At 36.8% G+C, this 22,119-nt stretch overlaps 2 protein-coding genes across 4 annotated transcripts in view; both read left to right on the forward strand.

The window, feature by feature from the left end:
• Positions 1-1,378, forward strand: part of LOC125683444 (glutathione hydrolase 1 proenzyme-like) — a 32,553-nt gene extending 31,175 nt beyond the window's left edge. The window contains exon 16 of the mRNA XM_056142731.1: positions 851-1,378. Coding sequence (XP_055998706.1) covers positions 851-1,030 — 180 coding nt within the window. The 3' untranslated portion in view covers positions 1,031-1,378. The remainder of the gene's footprint in view (positions 1-850) is intronic.
• A 5,674-nt stretch (positions 1,379-7,052) lies between these two features.
• Positions 7,053-19,373, forward strand: LOC125683446 (potassium voltage-gated channel protein Shaw-like). 3 transcript variants are annotated; one of them, XM_048924589.2, is made up of 4 exons: positions 7,053-8,113; positions 10,308-11,235; positions 11,501-11,698; positions 19,022-19,373. In XM_048924589.2, the coding sequence occupies exons 1-4, from the start codon at positions 7,529-7,531 to the stop codon at positions 19,078-19,080; spliced, it is 1,770 nt and encodes a 589-aa protein (XP_048780546.2). In that variant the 5' UTR covers positions 7,053-7,528; the 3' UTR covers positions 19,081-19,373. The 3 variants fall into 3 exon arrangements, with proteins under 3 accessions (XP_048780546.2, XP_048780547.2, XP_055998707.1); XM_048924590.2 differs by having other exon boundaries at positions 10,308-11,229; XM_056142732.1 differs by lacking the exon at positions 19,022-19,373 and adding an exon at positions 12,589-18,972 and having other exon boundaries at positions 11,501-11,742.
• The last annotated feature ends 2,746 nt before the right edge of the window (positions 19,374-22,119 follow it).

A 22,119-nucleotide genomic window follows, 5' to 3' on the forward strand; every position in this document is an offset into this window, starting at 1 on the left:
TGATTATTGAAAGCATACATAAAAACGAAAATTCATCGTATTTGAACCGAATAACTTTGAGAAGTGTTTTACATCGACTAACATTGTGAACGGAATAATTACATTTTGAACAAATTAAATTAGAAATGGGACAAATTCATCGTCGATATCAAAGTAACCGTGACCTCAAAATAGCTTGCATGCCTCCGCGTAAAAATTCAGTATGAAGGATGATAAATTGAAAATCGGAGATTGTTGTGAGGTTCTTTACATACTGATTTTGACTACGGACTAGCCGATTGAGGGCTCTGGGCGAGTGTGACTGGTCAATTAGGGATGTTTACTCTCCTAGGCACCTGATCCCGTAATCGGGAGGTCGTGAGTTCGAGTCCCGCTCGTGCCGTGGCCGCGTCAAAGCTAAGACGTTTACATAGGTAGTGATTCCTCCTTCGCCAGACGATCGGCATTTAGAAGTGAGAATCACGGGTCTTTCGTCCCGTGTCGCGATAGGCGTTAGCATGTTAAAGAACCCTCATTGCTGCGGTCATGAGCCCTAAGCGTAGGTCTTTTACTTCACCTACAGCTGGTGACGTCTCAATATGAGTAAAAACTTCTCTACGGGACGTAAAACAAACATTCAATTGGATCAGACCTTGAAAACGAAGGTTCATTGTCACGAAGCGCCATACATAGGTCAAAATTTTGGTGACGTCACATCAGTGAAAAATTGTGGAATGCAACGCGAAACAGCATTTTTACAAACCAGCATTGCGGATAGAAAACAGGACGATCTCTTTAATGTATTTTTTCTGAATTCTTCGAAGACAGTGATTTTTACTTTAGATCAATGCCATTTCTTTCTGCTTTTCAGGATGTCCTGTCGGTCCTGCGAGATAAGTATGGTCACGTATTAGAGGAACGAGAGAGGTATATGGCGGTGGCTGAGGGCATAGACCGCTGTCCCGTCACGGGACAGGTTTCTGCTTTTGCTGATATCAGAAAACTTCCTGGCGGGGCAAGCTTTGTACAGAATACAACATTTATTTATTAAGTAGGATACTTACTGTTTACTTTTAGTAAATGAATGAAATAGACGATAAGAAACAACAAAATTACCAGTTATTAGGAATTTTCAATAGTTTACTCATATTTCTCTCGAATCTGAATGCTGTGTAACTGCAGTGATGTTTTCCCGCAAACTGAAATCGATGTGATAATTTCCATACGTTTCTGCAATTATACAGATTTTTAAAGCAAAGTCATTTAACGTTTTTTAGTGTTCTATTTTAGAAGTGTGTGTCTGAAAATAAAGATTTAGATGTATTCTTTTTAAATTTTCAGCATATGCGATTACTTATGTAAAGTTTTATATAGATATGAAATAAATAATTTGATGTAATCTTTTTGTATTATATGTATCTCTGTAAATGAAGATGCAGTATGCCATTGAAGGAAAAAATCATGAAATCTTATAAATTCTTCACCGTGCAATGAAAATAACCATACTTACTCAGTATAAAACAGCCACCATGAAATGAAAGTAAACACTACTAACATGAAACAACCACCGTGAAATGAAAGTAATCGCGTACTAGCATAAAAAAAAAACAACCACCGTGAAATGAAAGTAATCGCGTACTAACATAAAAAAAAAAACAACCACCGTGAAATGAAAGTAAACGCATATTAACATAAAACAACCATCGTGAAATGAAAGTAAACACGTTAAACCATCATGAAATAAAAGTAAACGCATATTAACATAAAACAACCACCGTGAAATGAAAGTAAACATGTACAAATCATAAATCCTGTACTGAAATGAAAGTTAAGTATGTACTGGTTAAAGAACGGTACTGCAGGATAGCTATCAAACCTGCACACATGAAATACAAATACTAATAAAAAAAAACGTTATCTTCTGCCAATTCGTTAATGCTTTGATTCTGTCGAAGCCAGAACCAGTTTTTATCTTTCTGTTTTACGAAGATATATGATCTTTAAAGTTTTCTGGGTTAAATTATGCGTAATAAACTAGCAGTGACCCCATGTGCTAAGGGTAGGTACCGGGCTCCTTGATTAATTAAGCTTTGTGTTTGTAATTGAGACGTTTGTCGTCTTAGTTGAGCTATCCCCTTCAAAGATTCTCGCAAAACTGTAGGAAGTGTTTCTAGATTGACAGGCAAAATGCCCAACAACAAAAATTTATCCATAATTTCCAAAAGAATTCTTGATTTATAATTTCGAAAATCAAATAGAATTGATTTAAAGAAAGAAATATACATTATGCCCAACTGTTTGTTCAAAATTTAATGTAACAAACACAGCGCAGAAACTTATTTCTGACATTTGGCAGCACACTCCTGTTTGAAATCTTTGCTACACGAGGTGTCGGGTTTGACAAACATGAATTGTATTCATTGTTCTACTCGTGCAAATGCAACATTTGTAAACCATATTATTATAAAATCTGAATCGAGAAAGAAGAAGAAAATAACTAACTATACAAGTTGATTAAGGTGTTCGAAAACTTCTCAGTTTCCTGAAATATATGTGCAATGTTGGATTGATTGTTATGGTAATGAACTTTAACCTTATCCCGGACCATCAATTTGTCATTGTAACGAACTTTGTCCTTTAACCTTATCCTGTACCCTCAAACTGAGAACATTGATTGTAATAAGTCGTGCTCTTTCTAAAAACGTCATTGCAAATTCGCAAATCATACTAAACCATTGCAAATACATCAACGAAACGATCTTCCAATAATTTTTGTGCGCCAACATACCGGGGTATGTACATGAACTTTTCTCATACGCCCGCCTTTGGACGGGATGTATTATGGTACATTGATGAGTTTATGTCCGTCCTTTCGAGGTCGTCTGTTCTCAAGCTGAAACTTGCCGTGTAGCTTCAGTGTGGATCACTCTTGATCATCTTGCAATTTTTATTCATTTTGATTTTTCTTGAAGGATTTAAATTTAATGTTATATGGAGGTACATTAGTCTGCCTGTTTTCAATGAGGAACTTGTTTGTTTTAACTCCCTTCGAGAAATTTTTCACTCATATTGAGACGTCAGGTAAGTGAAGTACCAAAAATTTAGACCTGTGCTTAGCGCTCAGGTCCGTAGCAGTGCGGGTTATTTAACGTGCCAACCCCTTCCAAGGCGAGACCCCCGTTTTTAAGGTCATGTCTGAAAAACCTTGGTGATTCTCACTTATAAATGGCGAGAATGTGACGAAGGAGTAACTTTTTTCTATGTTCTAACATCTTAGGTTTGAGTGGGGCTCGAACTCAAGACCTACTGGTTGCGAAGAGAATGCTCTACCACTGAGCTACCGCGATCCTTTTATCTTACAAGAATTTTTACTTTTGAGAAAGTTACAGGTTGTTGAACTTAGTTTAGAAGAAATATTTCATAGGGAGTACATGATTCGTGCTGTCTGACGTGTTTCATATCGATTGTTAGACCGCTCTTGGCACACTGATTTTGACTACGGATAACTCCGTTTACCTGATCAAGATATATCACGGCGGGTGTGACCGGTCGACAGGGGATGCTTACTCCTCCTAGGCACCTGATCCCACCTCTGGTGTGTCCAGGGGTCGTGTTTGCCCAACTTTCTATTTTGCATTGCTTAAAGCAGTTATGAGATTGATCACTGTTCGTTATCTTCGCCTTTCATTTGTCCATCTAGTTTTGATTAAACATTTCATAAACAGTACATGGTGTGTCCGTTTAACCCCTACCAGAGTTTTCAAGTGAGGGTCTTCTTATTTTACAAAGTATTTGTATGTGTATGGAAGGTGTGCATGTGGCAAGGGTTTTGATTTTCTTCAGTTGTTGAACGTAGTCAGTTTTTAGGAAATATTACAAATTGCGGAGATTTTGATTCTCATCAATTTCCTGATTTTATTTGATGTTTGAAAAAATTATAAGTTCTTGAACTGTGGACAATTTTGGGGAAATAATTTACTTACAGAATTCTTAGTTTGCCTATCTACCTGCTGTCACAGTACCTTTTATTTATACAATGCAAAAGAAAGTTTGATGATGACTGATACTATATACAACTCATGCCTTAGGAAATCATCCTACATAAGCTTCTGGCGGACTTTATTATATACACTCTTACCAAAGCTCTTGGGGGCGCTGTATGAGTAATTCAAATCACCATAACGATAGTTTTATAACATTTCCATTCACATGGGGAATGGATCATAATTCTGCCAGGGTTCAAGAATGAAATGGTTGTGACTTGGACAATATTCCAAGCAAAATCTTGAAATATTAGAAAGAGGTATCGACATTGTAGCAAAAAATATATTCGAGCAGAATTGCAAAGGTTTAAAAAAAATGTTCAAAAACCATAGCAAGTTACAGGTTTGTGGTTATTTTGCTTTTGCAATTCTTAATCACCTCGATCGATTTGGGGAAAAAAGAATGTAAAAATAAAGTATTGATGGGTATTATACATTTGTTGCATCATTCTAATGGTATTACTGGGCCAACACTACCAAAACTACTTTCGTTATGTGTTAGTCACAAATGGTGGTTGCGTGAACGCATTTTCAATCCTTACAATGCAAAATCGACGTCACGTTTGGTGACCGTTCGAGTTACTGAGGAGGGTATGTCATAAATGTTCCATATTTTATTTAAACGTCAGCTAATTTCAGCAACTCTCGGTTACTATTAACTACATGACCCTCGTTCTGCGAACGGACATAGATGGCAGCTTCGTCAAATGATGTATTATAAAACGGAGTGACGTATGGCACACAGTAATTCTTTAGTTCATATTTTAACCTTGTATTCGTCGTCTTATTCCACCTTCCTAGTTACAAGTTCCTCCCTAGTAACAACATTAGTTTAGCGATGATTAGTGCATTGTTCTCATCAAAGACACGGATTATCTATATCTGTACTTTTCTCGGCATCAATCAGAATACAGAATGGTGAAACCCAGTCTCTCCTCTTCTTCAATATCCTGCTTTTATAAGGTGACCGAATTGTGTGCAATGGGATTGACGTGCTCCGCACAATCGGCCCTCGTTATCTAAAGATTGTAACAGATTTCTAATCTTCGGTTTAGTGCTTTTCAATAATTCATCGCTTACACTTGCGTTCTCATGTCGACACTGTGACCTCTAGACCTTGGGATGATACGTCATCAAACACACGTGACGTTTTAGAGGGATTTGAAAGTCTTGTCGATGAATCGGGTTTCTGTCTGAAGGTTAATGTTTATTTGGGGGCAATATTAGGTGGCAGTGACGCCGCCCTATTTAAATATACAATTCCTTTCTTGTTTGTTTGTAAACAGTGAGGCTCGTGGGTAGTATTACGTAACCCTAGGATTCATCTCGTGTCGATATTCATGTAGCGCGTCTTATCTAGTCCCTTACAGTTTCATCAGCGGATGGGTAACGTAAATTCTACAGATTTGTACTTTTATTTTCAGTTCCATGATTCATCAATTTCAACATTTTAAATGCTACGTTGAAAGAAGCTTCATTTTGATCACACGTTTTCATAACTACAAGTGGCATGATTGTATAAAAGTCATAATTACGTCAGTGTCATAATTACATCAGTGTCATAATTACATCAGTTTTATTAATAGTGTTGTCTATCACACGGAATTTAATGCCCAACAATGTACCTCTGAAATGTACACAGAAAGCGATTTTCGTGAGTTGTGAATAGCTGAATGTGTGGTTTTACATATAAAATCAGCGTCATTCAATTCCTATCATTTACTGTAGATTCCTAAATATACGCGAGGAATCTATTATCGCGTGATTTCGCGAGAAACACCACTCGCGAAATAAAAGTTTTCTGCCGTTTAACTACATGTGAGATCTCTTGATTGACAGACGACACGCGAATTCATGTTCACGCGATTTGACGTCTACGAGTCATTTCGCCATATTAAGTACTCGTGTAAAATAAGGAATCTACAGTATTTCATGATTACATTGTGCCTTCTCCTTATTTCACTAATAACATCGTGATCATGATTTTAAATAATTGATATGAAAATTGTGCATTGACATGATTACTTCGTAATGATTTTTTTTTCCTTCATTTATTTAACATGTGTGGAAAAGTAAAACTCATCTTTGGATTTTAAATACTGGTATTAGTAATGATTGATCGAGCAAATCAGTAAAATGAATTTCTAAAACATCATTGTAAAGATTCTTTTTTCAAATAACATTTACAATACCGAGAAAAAATTAGCTTCTGAAATGTTTTCATTTCCTTGAACAAAAGTTCATGTCATTTTCCGTAAATCTGAACCAATTTCAAAGATATAGTTTATCAGCTCTACTAGAAGTTATCTTGTCAAAATAATTTGCAGATAGCACATTTGTGATTTACTTACAATCATTTTGAATTTACTGGTTTTTGGTGGGAAATAGAATACTGATGAATCTCGAAAGCTTTCAAGAAAATCATCTGATTGTGTGTCAAAAGGGTAATTTGTTTGCACCCATCCCATGTCAGCTCCTACAGCCAGTGTGCTGTGCTACATTCCTCCCCAGCCTCCTGATGGATTTCCCAGGAGGTCTCGATGAAAACCAAAGACCTATAGCGATCAGTGGAGATTGTTTGAACATCTTTTCGTCTGTTTAAACACAGAGGACAAATGACAACCGCTCTGTTCACAAAGACCTGCACAAAACATCACTCCATGGCCTTCTAATTGAAAAATCAAAGATAAAACAAGGAATCTTTGAAGATAAGGCTGATCATCAATCACAGTAAATTATTAATAAGTTCGATAAGATCCGAGGTTTCCAATAGAAGATATTTAACGAAAAACGCAGGTGCAAATGGTTTAATAAAGCGTTTCGTTCAATTAATCTGCATGCATAGTACCCTTGTTTGTCGCCAGAAAACCAAAACCACGGAAAGTTTTACAAAGAATGGAGTCCCTCACCCTGTATGTACGTCTATATGTGTAACCAGAGGCGAATATCGAACCTCATAACTTAACATTGTAAATATAAACGACTCCATCGAGTTATGATAGACGTCTTCGTGTTTTCCTGTCTATTTTTATTTTTGCATCCTTCCGTTCAACACAGATGTGATAGGAATTACAGAGCTCTCTAAAATTCTCTGCATCACAGGAAATTTTACTTGCATAGAACCGACTCCTTATTTATTCAATATAAACAGTTTATATGATATGCCAACATTTTAATCGTGGTAATATATACTCTTGGTGTTTTTTTCAACAACTTCCATCTTGAGTGCGAACTGCCCTGAAATACACAGGGAGAGGGATTGTTTTGCCTGCGTTTACATCTGTGATTGGTATGTTAGTATATGCCTAAGGACGTCTATTGACAATATTCGTGTTAATATACACCGGGCATATGCCTACAGAAGCAGTAAGCTCGGGCGTCATTGGTAGAGCGCCATCAATCTATCAGATCGCGTAACGTCTAATACTGGTGCCGTGTTCGCAAGCCATGTACCATTTTCTCGGCTCGTTAGTATCAGATGCTTCGTTACATCAGATGTAGTTTTAATGGAAAGCTTTAGACGTTCAATATTTGCACCCAAGACTTCCATAATACCCATTCCACAATCCAGAAGGAATGAAAATAAGATTGTGCTCAATGTTGGGGGTGTCAAATTTGAGACTTATAAGACAACCTTGAAGAGCATTCCGGATACCCGTCTGTCATGGCTCTCGGACTCTACCGGAAACACGCCAGAGTACGATCCGATTTCTGGGGAATTCTTCTTCGACAGACACTCCGGTATGTTTCACATGATCCTGAATTATTACAGGACGGGAAAACTTCACATCCCTATGGACGTGTGTGGGCCAGCATTCGAGGAGGAACTAGCTTACTGGGGTCTGGATGAGAACCAGATAGAACCATGCTGCTGGAACACATACCGTGCCCATAGGGACGCCCAGCAGACCCTGGCGGAGTTCGAAGGTCATGACCCCGGAACGGAAAGTGACGATGAGGAGGAATCCGCGATGAGAGAGAGATTCGGAATATCCGAGGATTTCGTGGAGGTGAAAAAATCCATCTGGGAAAGATGGAAAATTCGGATTTGGAACATTGTTGACGAGCCCAAGGCCAACCGATTATCACGTGTAAGTAAAATGCATTGCTGATAAATACATGCGTAGTCCTATAAATTGTATTCTCCACAAAAAGTGGTAGGCCTGTTACAATTTGTATGAAATCATCTTCAGTATTAAATAAAATAAAGTATCCCTCCTTTCGCCAAATTAAGGACACTTGATACAAAAAATAAATGAATAGGTTGATATATATTGTTAGTTCATTTTGTTTTTAACACCGGTAAGTACAAATACGAAATTATGTATTAAAAATAAGGGACTTTGTTTTAAATTATGTATGATATTCAAAAGTTGAAATATATCACCACTTTCTATGTAACTCGATATGGTATAAATTTTTCTCACTGTTTTGGACTTAATTGAGAAACCATGGGAATAAATTGCATTTCATACAGTATATTGTATTCATTTTACTTACAAAAACCATAAATTTAGTTTTCATTTTTGAAAAAAAAATAGTTTGAAGCAAGTATCGTTAATTTTGTTCTCTATTCTAAATTCATGATAAAGGTATTGTTAGTATACAGGCACGATGATACACGAATACTAGAATCACAATCGTTAGACATTCATTCATCTTTATTCGCCCAAACCACAATGAAAGTGGTGCATGAGGTACAATACCAAAATTTCATATATCAATACAAGTTAAGGTAACGTCAGAGGAATGTATATAGGTATGCAAATAAAACATAGTGAAATATAAACATAAATATATGTACAAAAATTTGAAGTTGTGTGTTAAGGAGAACTGACCAATTCACATATCTTTAAAATAAACATGCACGTTTTTTAAAAAGGTGTTTAACAATCAGTTTAAGTTCATGATAGGTATATTATGTGTATACAAATTTGATGATCTAGGAATCGTTAGATGGACGACCGTCAGTCGTATGAATGAACAATTGGATTACCGTGTTAATTAGGACATACAGTTTGTAAATTATATCTTGATCGGTTTTGCTAAAGGTACACTCAGAATCAAGATCCTGAAGCTAAGTTTACATTTACATAAACCTATGAGCGTATGATTTATACAGACTGATATACCGATACTGTGTGTTATCAAAGAGCACATCTTACAAGCTCACCAGGCAATGTACATGTAGAACATCGGTGGCATTCTCGTCAAAATGCTCGTAGAACTGTACCATGTCCTTAGAAATTATATTTATTTGTCTAAGATGGCTCACGGCGGATGTGACAGATCAACAGGGGATGTTTACTCCTCATAGGCACCTGCTCCCACCTCTGGTGTATCCAGTGGTGTTTGCCCTACTCTCAAATTTGCATTCTTTATGGGATGTATGAGATTGATAGCTGTTTGTTATCTTCACTTATTTATTCAACGAAATTCTTAATGTTCACTTGTATACTAAACTATGAAACCGCCAGTATCCATATATCACAATTGTCAAAGAATTGAACGGTAATTCACTTCCAGGTCGTGATATGGTTAATTAATAGACACGTTTACCTTAATTAATCTAATTAGTACAGCCAACGTACTTCGCACGCCCTCGTGATTTAAAAGAGCCTGGCGGTGACGTGGTTCTGCAGCACACTGCCCCGGCAATTCATGTTGCAAACTTGGAAAAATAACATGGCGAGATTAGTCCAGATTACAAATTTTTTCAGTCGAATATTATTGTTCCAATCGATTAATCGTTTAACCATTAATGTATGTGTATTGTTCAGGATTTACAACCCAATAAGACATTACACATCTCGAATGATTTATACATGATTTCATCAATTTTCAATAATTCGATAACGTGAAGATATTGTATTCCTAAAATAATATAAATATATATGCTATGTCTGTGTATATATTTCATAGATAGATAGATTCTTCCTAATATATGGCCCGTTCTGTTTCTTTCACTGAAGGAAAAGGCTATCACTGGTGAATTAAGCACAAGCCTGTATCATGTGTATTGTAGCTTCTTCTTCCAGTAATGAACATGGCTCCATCCGAAGCATAGCCGTACACCTTTGTAATATATATCGTTTGCTTATTAGTGTATAAAATGTTAGATGTGTTTAATAGATGTATACCTATTACGTTAACTTCTGTACGTATTGTGTTAACTGCCAGGTGAAGAACGCGAGCTGTACTTCATACTTTGAAGCAAAATTCACTATAGCACATGTACATACTTATAGACAACATCTAAAACAAATTATTTAATTCTTGTTTCAGATATTTGCCATCACTTCCGTCTTTTTCATCATTCTGTCCATTGCCTCATTCTGTCTGGAAACGCACTCCAAGTTTCGTTACGACATTTCCAGTAATAGCTCCAATAAATCGCAATCCATAGTGGATCGGGTTCGGAACTCCCGACCCCACGTTGTATTCCAAGTGCTGGAGTATATGTGTATGATATTCTTTACCTTTGAAGTGATTGTTCGATTCATATCATGTCCAAACAAAGTCAAGTTCGTTAAAGACTTCTACAACTGGATAGAATTGTGCTCTGTAATTCCCTTTTACACGCTCAACATCGCAAGTTGCCTATCACCGGGATTTGTGACGTCAGACACTGGGATGTTTATTAACGCATTGCGTTTTATTAGAATTTTCCGCATTCTTAAACTGACACGTTATTTTAGCGGACTGAAAATTCTGGGACACACCATTCGAGCTAGCGCCAGAGAGCTACTCTTGTTGTTCCTGGTTCTCATAATAGGAGTTCTAATTTTCGGTGTGCTAATTTATTTTGCTGAACAAATTCAAGAAGATAGTTTAAATAACTTTTCTGACATTCCAATTAGTTTCTACTGGGCGGTTGAAACGATGACTACCCTGGGTTATGGCGATGTTGTGCCAAAGACAATGACAGGCTACATAATTGGATGCGCATGCGCAGTATGTGGTCTTCTTATGTTATCTCTTCCGGTTCCGATTATTGTCAGTAATTTCACACTATACTACTCCCATGCACAAGCCAAAATGAAATTACCTAAGAAAAATAAGAACATTTTAGTGGGCGCCGCTAACGTTCTAAAAGAGAGCTCGTTCGGTACGGTGACACCCGTGGAAAGTAATGGATCCGCCGGCGGTGAACCCAGTAAAGATTCTCGACGAAACAGCAACGACAGTGCCCTGGGCAGCTGCAACAGTACGGGTAACATAATTTACTCCTCCCTCCATTTTCCGTCTTTCCTGAATCCTGTATGTTTCTAAACCTTATGTTTTCTGTACAATACATACTAACCGTCCGACCACAACAGCTGCTGGGAATTACATACCAATGTGTGTAACGATTGCTGATGTATTTTCCTTGAACATAATTCAACAGATACATTGCTATTATTTGCAAGTAGTGTTTCTTGACATGTATAGATTTGTCTTCTGTAATAATTAGGGTTAACATATATTCTCTGTTTCAGAATCCCCTCCAAGTATAAAGGAACAAATCGGTATAAGTGTCATATTTACAAACGAAACCCCTCCCGGAAATACGTCACCAGCCAGTTCTGGATCGCCTGGACAAAAACGGAAGTTGTCGGACATTAATGAAATCCCTGGTCGGCGATGCAGTAGTTTGGAGGCCCCATCTCCCATAATGCACAGACTGAACCGCTCTGGTTAGTGTTTTTAAGATATACCCCACGATTGCCAGTGGGTAGGGGTATAAGGGTAGGGGTATAAGTAGGGGTATAAGGGTAGGGGTATAAGTAGGGGTATAAGGGTAGGGTATAAGGGTAGGGGTATAAGGGTAGGGTATAAGGGTAGGGGTATAAGGGTAGGGGTATAAGTAGGGGTATAAGGGTAGGGGTATAAGGGTAGGGTATAAGGGTAGGGGTATAAGGGTAGGGGTATAAGGGTAGGGGTATAAGGGTAGGGTATAAGGGTAGGGGTATAAGGGTAGGGTATAAGGGTAGGGTATAAGGGTAGGGGTATAAGGGTAGGGGTATAAGGGTAGGGGTATAAGTAGGGGTATAAGGGTAGGGTATAAGGGTAGGGTATAAGGGTAGGGTATAAGGGTAGGGGTATAAGGGTAGGGTATAAGGGTAGGGTATAAGGGTAGGGTATAAGGGTAGGGGTATAAGGGTAGGGGTATAAGGGTAGGGGTATAAGGGTAGGGGTATAAGGGTAGGGTATAAGGGTAGGGGTATAAGGGTAGGGGTATAAGGGTAGGGGTATAAGGGTAGGGGTATAAGGGTAGGGGTATAAGGGTAGGGTATAAGGGTAGGGTATAAGGGTAGGGGTATAAGGGTAGGGGTATAAGGGTAGGGGTATAAGGGTAGGGGTATAAGGGTAGGGTATAAGGGTAGGGGTATAAGGGTAGGGTATAAGGGTAGGGTATAAGGGTAGGGGTATAAGGGTAGGGGTATAAGTAGGGGTATAAGGGTAGGGGTATAAGTAGGGGTATAAGGGTAGGGGTATAAGGGTAGGGGTATAAGGGTAGGGGTATAAGTAGGGGTATAAGTAGGGGTATAAGGGTAGGGGTATAAGGGTAGGGGTATAAGGGTAGGGTATAAGGGTAGGGGTATAGATGACGAAATCTATCATAACCTTTTATCATATGATATACCAGAAAACTGTGCATGCATTGCTGTAAGTAAATTTGGTGGAAAATTCGTATCCAATTCCGTCTGATAAATAACGTTTACATTGTGTTTTAAAAACATTGATATGAGTGAGTAATTCAAAGTTTACATTTTCCACAATCCATAACACCCAACTCTTTCGTTTTTCAAGTGGTTTCATCTTTCATCTGACCCCCGCATGCCTCTCTCGCTAAGATCTAAAGGAGTGCGGAACACACTTCACTGTTGTCGTGGAGAGATCCGAGGCGTAAAGTTTACAGTTCGGAGACAGTTAAAACAAACAGATTTTTATTTTTTAATTGCTCCATCTTTTCTTTTATAATGTCCACAGCCAATAGAATACACATGTATATGGAAATACCGATCTCAATTTTGAATTTTCTCCAGGTTGTTCTACGTTTTTCGCATGAAATCTGTTTTCACCCCATTCACGGTTTCATTTACATGTTATATGATTAAGAATTACAGATATATTATGAAACATTGCAGTGTTGATTTCACTATTTTACCAACATCGACAGCAGCAATGGTTCATAACTGTACGCAGATATAAAGTAACTAATTGAAAAAAAAAATGATTTATGAAAATAATTTTAATTTCTAATGAATTGTTTGATTGAAAGTATAATTGAAAATTGTTCACATTGCCGACACAGTCCATAATGTACACCACAGATATGATTATTTCCTCGATGAATCCTTGAATCTTATCAAATCTGTGATGTACACTCAATATTATATTGTAAACAAGGTCGTATCAAGAATATAAAATCGTTATGAGAACGCAAGTTCAGTCAAAATTGAAAAATCACTTAAACTCGGAAACTTTCTCTTGCTAATTGTATAAAAACTATCAAAACAAACATTTACATGAATTTCGAAAGCTAACGCACGCCATCAAATTTGAATTTGAGTGTACATGAGCGGTGTTTCGCGAGAGTCTGGACCAATTTCCTGCAAATTATTTCTTCCAATTTCAAACCTCTTCGTGAGATAATCCGATTACCGGATACCATACCAATGGAGATTTTCTTTTTAAATTCATCAAGAACAACGGCTTTGATCAAATTATTTGACTTCTTTTTGGAGTTCTGACTGCCTGATGCATCACAAATCAGATGTCTTTCAAGTCCCGAGTTCTTGGTGCCTTCGCCATCTCTCTAAAATAGTCGCGACTACTCAAACACGCAATGTTGGAGTGTGTGAGTGAGGATTTTCACTATTTAAAAGACGACGTCAATCTGTACAAAGAGCTCATTGCATTAAAGGCATCCTGTGAATGGATGAAACCTGTAAATTAATTTCATCTCATAATTTCACAGAATAAGTTTTATATTTATAGCAACGTCGGTTTGTATAATATTTTGCCACTCTGGGCTGCTGTGTATATAAAGATAAAAACACATGTGCAGATATATATGTGCCAAAATTATTTGGTTACTATATTTTGAACTAATTTGATAGCCAATTCCCGATTTAGGAAGCGTAAACTACCCCAAACGATTGATACCCCCTATCACACGCTGTACTAACGACTTCAGGTATTCAATGTGTAACGGAAGGAGATTAAACAATTTTGAATGATTTTAGGTCGAGATAAATATTTATTGCTACATGTTGATGTGAAATGGGCCAAAATCACTTGACAAGTAAATGATTAGAAAACGGTCTTTTGCGCATGAAACTTTTTGGAAGTTATCCGCCCTTGAAGCTAAGAAAAATCTAATTTTTTTAAAAATATGTGATAAATAATCATATTTCGTATTTTCATAAAGGAAGGTTTATTTAATTTTTTACCAAGAGAGTTGTATGAAAATACGATTTCTTTTTAAAATATTTTAATAAAACGTGTTCTTCCTACAGACTTCAATGTAAAATTGAAGGTGAGATAAATTAAGCTGCAATTCAAATTTTGTAAAGTTCCCATGGTAACCCGTCCTAATGATACCAAAGTTACAAAAATCACACCATCTATTCATTACACATGAAATACCTCGTTATACATTGAATACGTTCATTTCGTACACTTCTGTGCTTTCTTCACCTGTCCAACACCATAAAGTCTGAATATGTACCGTACTGCTGCCTAATTCGGGTAAATGTGATTGTACTTTTGGTGTCCTCGGAATACCAAGATGACCACCATGTTATCTCATCGACTAGTTTTTCTCGGAATTTTGCTCAAAGCGCACGGCAATAGTTGCGCAGATTAGACACATTTTGCAATTTAGCCAACAGCAAAACCGAAATATGACCACTCTAACTCCCCCGATATACGATTCCTTTTAAGTTCTTTAAGAAATGAGAGAGAAACTATCGTTAGACAAACTCGATCTTTATTACCATTCTTTAAAATGTTACCGAGGAGAGCTGTACTCTGTACATCAAACTATTTCCTTTAACAGAATAGAGACCGCAGAAATTTTAATGAGTTTCAATCACAATACAATCTTCCAATTAAAACAAATTAAAGTTGTCAATGAACTATGCCCAGTATATATGCAGTCACAGCATGTCCTATATTACTTTCGTCTTTAAAACGAAATTCTTTATTTGGGAAGAGATTCTAATTTTATTGTCATGATCGTGCAATAACTACATGCTGTCAGACTTGTAAGAACTAGGAAGACGATTGATTGCAGATTTGCAATTGTTCACTTCCGGAGGTGCAGAGTTAATTCTCATCCCGTCTAATTCGAACTGAAAGGATAATTAATTCAATTTTACCTCTATTTACAGTATCTTTTCGTCATATTTAAATTAAGAACACTTTCACATTATGTACGGTAAAAACGGCATATATCTTTTAGATAGATGCGAAATATCTTTAAAGCTAAAAATATTCAAAAACAGTCCAATTTCAGATTGAATATTGCCAACATAAGCGAATTACGCTATAGCACTGCAGAGCTTGCTTACTGAGGAAAGACAAATATAGTGTATACATTGTGGGTTAAATTTGTTTGTGTGTATGTGTGTTTTAATTACTCATTGTTCAGTTTTATTCATTTCTGGGGTCATCAATAAACCTTTAGTGAGTACAAATCCTTTGGACTTCGACGTGATTCAAGGTCATGTAATAAAATAGTTTGACCTACATCAATGCAAATTATGAAAGAACAATGTCTTATAGCATCTACTTTAAGAAACATTACAAAAGTCCATACTTCTTAAAATGAGGGAAGGCCTCTGTCTGATGAGACAATACTCAACCTATAATAGCCGAACCCAGTCGTGATATCGAGCCATCTGCCCACTGTCAATAATGGAAGAGACAGATTAAACTTTGCCTCGGTTATATTATAGTCATGTTTTCTTTTCTTACATGTTTTAAGCAGAAAACAAAACCATAAAGGACAAAAATGTCAATACTTACCATACCCAGATTGGATTAGATTACTAACATAGTGTCAATATGACGTACATTTATACATATGTATATTCCTGCACGGGGTCTCACTGAGTTTAGTTATTGTAGACGGCTTGTCAGAGCTGCAAGTACGCAACCGTCGCTTCGAGTGTCTTAATACTTGGGGAAGGGTGTCTTTACTACAAATATCTGTCTCATTGTAATGTTTGTATTTCCTGGGTAGACAACAAAATGTGAAGTCTAGATGTAATCTTTGTACTTCCTTAATTAGTGGAAGTCAAAACATGAGAACTATGAGATTCTGATGTTTGTACTTCCTGGCCGAATGTCAGAACATGACAGCTACAGTCTGCAATGGTTATACTTCCATAATGGTAGTCAAAACATGACAAATACATACTGCAATGCTTGTACTTCCTTAATTAGCGGAAGTTAGAACATGACAACTACCGGTACATACTCTAATGTTTGCACTTCCCGGATGAATGTCAAAACATGACAATTACAGACTCTAATGTTTGTACTTCCTGGATGGATGTCAGTTTCCTGAATGGACATATCAATATGACAGCTACCCATTGTAATGTATCTACACTCATACATGTACATGTGATAGTCATGCTGCAATTATAATTCATACAATCGCCCCAGTAAATCAATAGATTGCTACATAACATTTATGTTTTGAAAATAATATACCTATTCCAAATGATATCTATTGATTGTGATGCAGTGCCATACCGGTCACGGTAGCTCAGTGGTAGAGCGTTCGCTTCGTATCCGGAGGGTCGTGCGATGGCAGCGTCAAATCTAAAACGTTAATACGGGTAGTGATTGCTCCTTCGTCAAACGCTCGGCATTTAGAAGTGAGAATCACGGGTCTTTCGGAGGTCCTGTGTCACGACAGACGTTGGTACGATGAAGAACCCTCACTGCTACGGCTCTGAACGCTAAGCATAGGTCAATAAATTTGTGATAATTCATCTACAGCTGGTGACGTCTCGATATGAGTGAAAAATTCTCGGCGGAACGTGAAACAAACAAACAATCAATCAATCAGTGTTATATAAATAGAGCATTCAAGGGAGGACAACATTGAAAATTGTCAACCCAAGAAAACCATTGTCGACCGAGGAGGAGCCAAATTTTAAGGAGTTTAAATAAACTAATATTAATCGAAGCATTGTATGTTTTTGAAGGTGAACTGTATGAGTTGTCAAGTAATGCATATATTGACCGTTGCTACGTTCTATCACACGGGAGGGCGTGGTTTTATCACTCAGAGGGTGACAGTATATTTTATCAAGTGTTTCTCAACCAATCAGCGTCAACTAAGTTACATGAAAGTATAATATTTATAGATTATCTAATACTTGAAGAAACATGACATGAAAAAGAATTTGAGTAAGGATTCTTATAAACATGTCTACACCTTTCATTCTGATCTCGGTTATTCACCATATTTATTACTCTAATAAATTGACCCTGGGTGTGACCTTCTGTAAGGAGGGATCAACCTGCTACCTAATACAAACAATGCTATCAACTTCAGATTTAATGTGCTATTTCTGAATTACATTTCTCGTAGAGTTTCTTCTTTTTTTAGTTAAGAGTATGAGTAAATGAGGTGAACTTTAAAAACATGGATATGTCTTTTCATTCTTTCCCTTATATAAAAATAAAGGATGTGAGCGCTGTGGACCAAAGGCCCATGATTTCATTTCTAAATGATTTACTGTATGAAATGCTGATGGTAAATCCATTAATTTTAGAACATACCGGTATTGAAATAGATTGAACGTTTTTCAATTAATCCTTGCATAAAATCCAATGCACAAATAGAGTTTATGTAAGTACAATAGTTATTTCGATATTTGAATATGCAGAAAATGCCATTAATTCATTTCTAGGAATTCGTTTATAGTTTTAATTGTAAATATCTTCTGGGCAAAGGGATTTTACCTACATCATTCCATTGTGTTATTCTGTTTTATTTAGATGTTCCTCAGGGTGCAGGTAATGACGTCAGGGAGCACTGCAATATCACTTTCAAAAATACAATTTCAGACTACTTTCTCAAAACTAGCAATTAGATGCGATTTAAATACAGTATGATCTCGGTAAACCACCAAAGAACTGAAGTTTTAGTCATTTTGTATTAATTCTAAAGCTCTGTAAAAATAGCCCCTTCTCTGGATAGACGGATAAGATTTCCAAACCACAAATTAGATCCGTATAACTTTCATCGCACTCGTCTAGAGAATTATCTTGAATCAATATGTTCTCAAGAACCATAAACAATAAAACGGAGTTAATTTTGGGTGCGATAAAGTGCAGGTATATGTATATAGAACCCCGTACGTCTGGTCTGATGGGATAGCAGAATCGATGTTCAATTGGTAGTCAATATTTCCGGTGTACACATTATTGGACATGAAAGCTTAGCAAGGCTCTAGCTTTCTTTACCATTACCCTCGCCATGTTTACAAATAAACAGCTGCGGAGCACCGTAGACTGATTGTTTTTCAAGGTGCTTCACACGGGCGAGGGCCATTACCTGGTGATTTGGAATGCATTAGGTGTTGTCCGACTGTTTTCAGAACTAAATAACTACACATTGTTAATACATTATTACTATTATTGTTTTTCCAATTGACCACCCTCAGTCGAGAAGGCTGCGCAGATATGAGCTAAAACACATATATACATTATATACCTCCAAGTTTTACATGCGATGATCATAGATAACACGGCACCATCAAATATTTACAAGTATTCATTTAAATAGACTCTGATTTGAATAATGAAATAAGATTATTGCATGATTTAAATCACGTGTTATAATCAGTTGTACAATTAATCATATGTAAGATTTACATATGTAAATGATGTAAGATTTAAATCACATGTAATGATCAGATGCACTGTTTACGTCACATGTAATGTATACGTAGTAATGTGTTTACAATTCAATCTTCATATTTCAGGAACCGGTTCCCTGCGCATGACACCTGCAACAAAGCGCCGCTCCATAACTGTCTTCTGAAAAGTCACGTGGCTTAGTGACGGCGCGTCAAAGTCTAGTTACATCTAAGCCCCCGACACAGCGGGAACAGGTGGATTAGTTCTGAGCACAGTTCATCTGTCACATCAAGATCACAATGACGTTTCTCATCGCTGATGACACTGTTGACAACGTCCGAATATTTACTAATGACTTTGTTATTTGTGTACTAATTCGCTGTCTGTGATAATGACGCATAAATCAATTGTTCAATCAGATTAAACTTAACTTTGTGTTATAAATCATATGAATTAAAGTCTATAAAACCAATACAACCCCGGTGGTCAGTTTAGAGGAAGCTTATCTATTTGGTTATTTTTAGGGGGAGGGGTTGTTTTTGTTTTTTGAGGGGGTGTCATCGAAATACAAATAACCATTGGGTCTGATCATCTTGTATTTAATTGTTTAAACTTCAAGTTATTCAGATGCATACAATGTTTGCACGGTGTACAATCTTTCAAGAAAAGCACTCATGCAAACACCATCTATAGTGCATATCATATAATACATAGTATCGCTCAATGAAATTACTATCTCCACATCAAATTTACAGGTGTCTGAAAAAATACGTTACTTTTTTACATAGCTTTCTTATAATTAAGACCATTGACACTTTGCAAGACACAGAATTCATATCAAATAGTGCTGCTTAAAATATATATACATGTAAACCGTTTGTGCCTGATGCATTGTACTGAAATAAACAAGAGGTACTGTGAGCAATGCTCACTAAGAATACCCCCCGCTTACCCCAATCTCCCAAAGGGTGTTGTTAATAGGTATAAATTACCTCTTTCCTGAGTGTAAAAATATGGTATGCCTTTGTAGAAAAAAATGAAAGATATAGTCCGAACACAAATCCATGGCTTAAAACTATAATTTTGACCTTGAGATCAAAGGTCAAGGTCATAAAGAGGTCATGAATGTACATGACACATAGTTTCATGGTGATACACCCATGTCTTGTGGTATGACCGTGTCAAAACCCTATAATCAATTTTGACCTTGAGGTCAAAGTTCAAGGTCGTATAGAGGTCATGAAGGTACCCGACACATCGTCTCATGGTGATACACTCATGTGTCAAATATGGTATGCCTATGTCAAAGAACGAAGAAGTTATGGCCCAGACACGAATCCATTGTAAAAACCCTTAATTTTGACCAGGAGGTCAAGATCATATGGAGGTCATGAAGGTACGTGACACATCGTCTCATGGTGATACACTCATGTGTCAAATATGGTATGCCTATGTCAAAGAACAAAGAAGTTATAGCCCGGACACGAATGCATTGTAAAAAAAAAAACCTTTAATTTTGACCTTGATGTCAAGGGTCAAGGTCATTTAGAGGTCATGAAGGTACTCGACATATCGTCTCATGGTGATCCACCTGTGTGCCAAATATGGTATGCCTAAGTCAAAGAACAAAGAAGTCATGGCCCGGACACGAATCTGCACAGACGGACAGACAGACAGTAATTCCTGCACACACACCCCCCGAACTTCGTTCGGGGGGTATAATGATCAGAATTTAAAAAATATATATATACATCCGCGAAACATTCTAGTCAGATTGGCAGGTATGAGGACATGTAGTTTAAACGTAGTGTATCTAAACGATTGATGGGACATCATAAATCGAAATTCACACCAGGAAGTCCGAGAGAGATGTGTCAGTTTGACTTTTTTTTTAAATAAGCTCTACGAACTATGTAGTGAACAACATGAAAACCTGACTACACCTATGTTGTTGTACTGTTTTAAAAATATTTCATCAGTCAAGATTTTCCTCTATTTCACAGATCAAAAAATACATTACATTTCCAGATAAAGCAGTGGATGACCAAAAAAAACCACAACAACACAACAGCTATTTGGCTTAAATATGTGCGTGTACTTTGAAAGTATAAAAAAAAATCACTCATATAGCAGAATGCTTGGATCCCGATCCCTCGACTCGCGTCATCGAGAAAAAATGTAGACGAGAAAAAAAATAGACGAGGGTATTTTTGTACTGTTAAACGTTGATAGTATGCAGCTGTACAAATTTCACAAGAAGTGTGAAGAAATATATACATATTTATTGGCTAACACTTCTCTCATTTAAAGTACATACCCCACGCGAGGATAAGCGTGTAGAAACATAAAACTGAAAAACAAGCCTGGCACAACTAAAGTGTAAAAGTATATATTGAAACGGGTAACTTTATCTCGTTAGTACGAGTTCGTTATTTTTTCAGTGCGAGTTAATTTTTCTTCTAAAACTGAGTGTTCTTTAAATACCACCCCCAAAGGATCTATATAACTAATATTTGATATTAGAAGCTAAATCCCTGGGTCCACGACACTGAAGTCAGCGAAGGCTACCTCACGCCATCGAATTATCTTTTGAATTATCGTGTAAGTAAATACAAAGTTAAAATCACAAAAATTTATATTATATACCCCATTTTTATACTAAAACAGTTTCAATATTATTTACGATTTTTAAATACATATTCACATCAAAGGTCGCACTGCAACGAAGACAGGCATTGGATATCTTTTGTGACGTCATTATATACATGATGTATATTTCGGTTAACTTCCGTAAATGAGGTTTGGGATCATTCCCCATACCATTATCGAAGTGGATAAAGATTTGCAATTTCTCGGACGTTATTGAAAAGCTCGAAACATGTTAGAAAATATATGTATACAGAATATGAAAACCAATAGTTCAGATATTTAATGGGTTAACAGTAAATCAAACTAATGTCAAGGTCACAAGGTTACAAACTTTGGCACTGAAAAAAAATCAAGATGAATGGTTTTCGCGACCGTTAGGGGTACTGAATAACAACTAAAAGTCCTTTTAATATCTAAGACATTTTGAAAAGGGTGTGTAATTACTGTTCAAATGGTTAAAAATGAATCCAGTATTTGAGATTGTAGAATTCTTTTGTAATCCAAAGCATAAAAAGATGGACATATAATCTGTCGGATTATGACGGTGTGTGACTTTTACTGACATCAGTGACGA

Source organism: Ostrea edulis, chromosome 6 (genome assembly GCF_947568905.1).
Source record: "Ostrea edulis chromosome 6, xbOstEdul1.1, whole genome shotgun sequence".
In the NCBI taxonomy this organism is placed as follows: domain Eukaryota; kingdom Metazoa; phylum Mollusca; class Bivalvia; order Ostreida; family Ostreidae; genus Ostrea; species Ostrea edulis.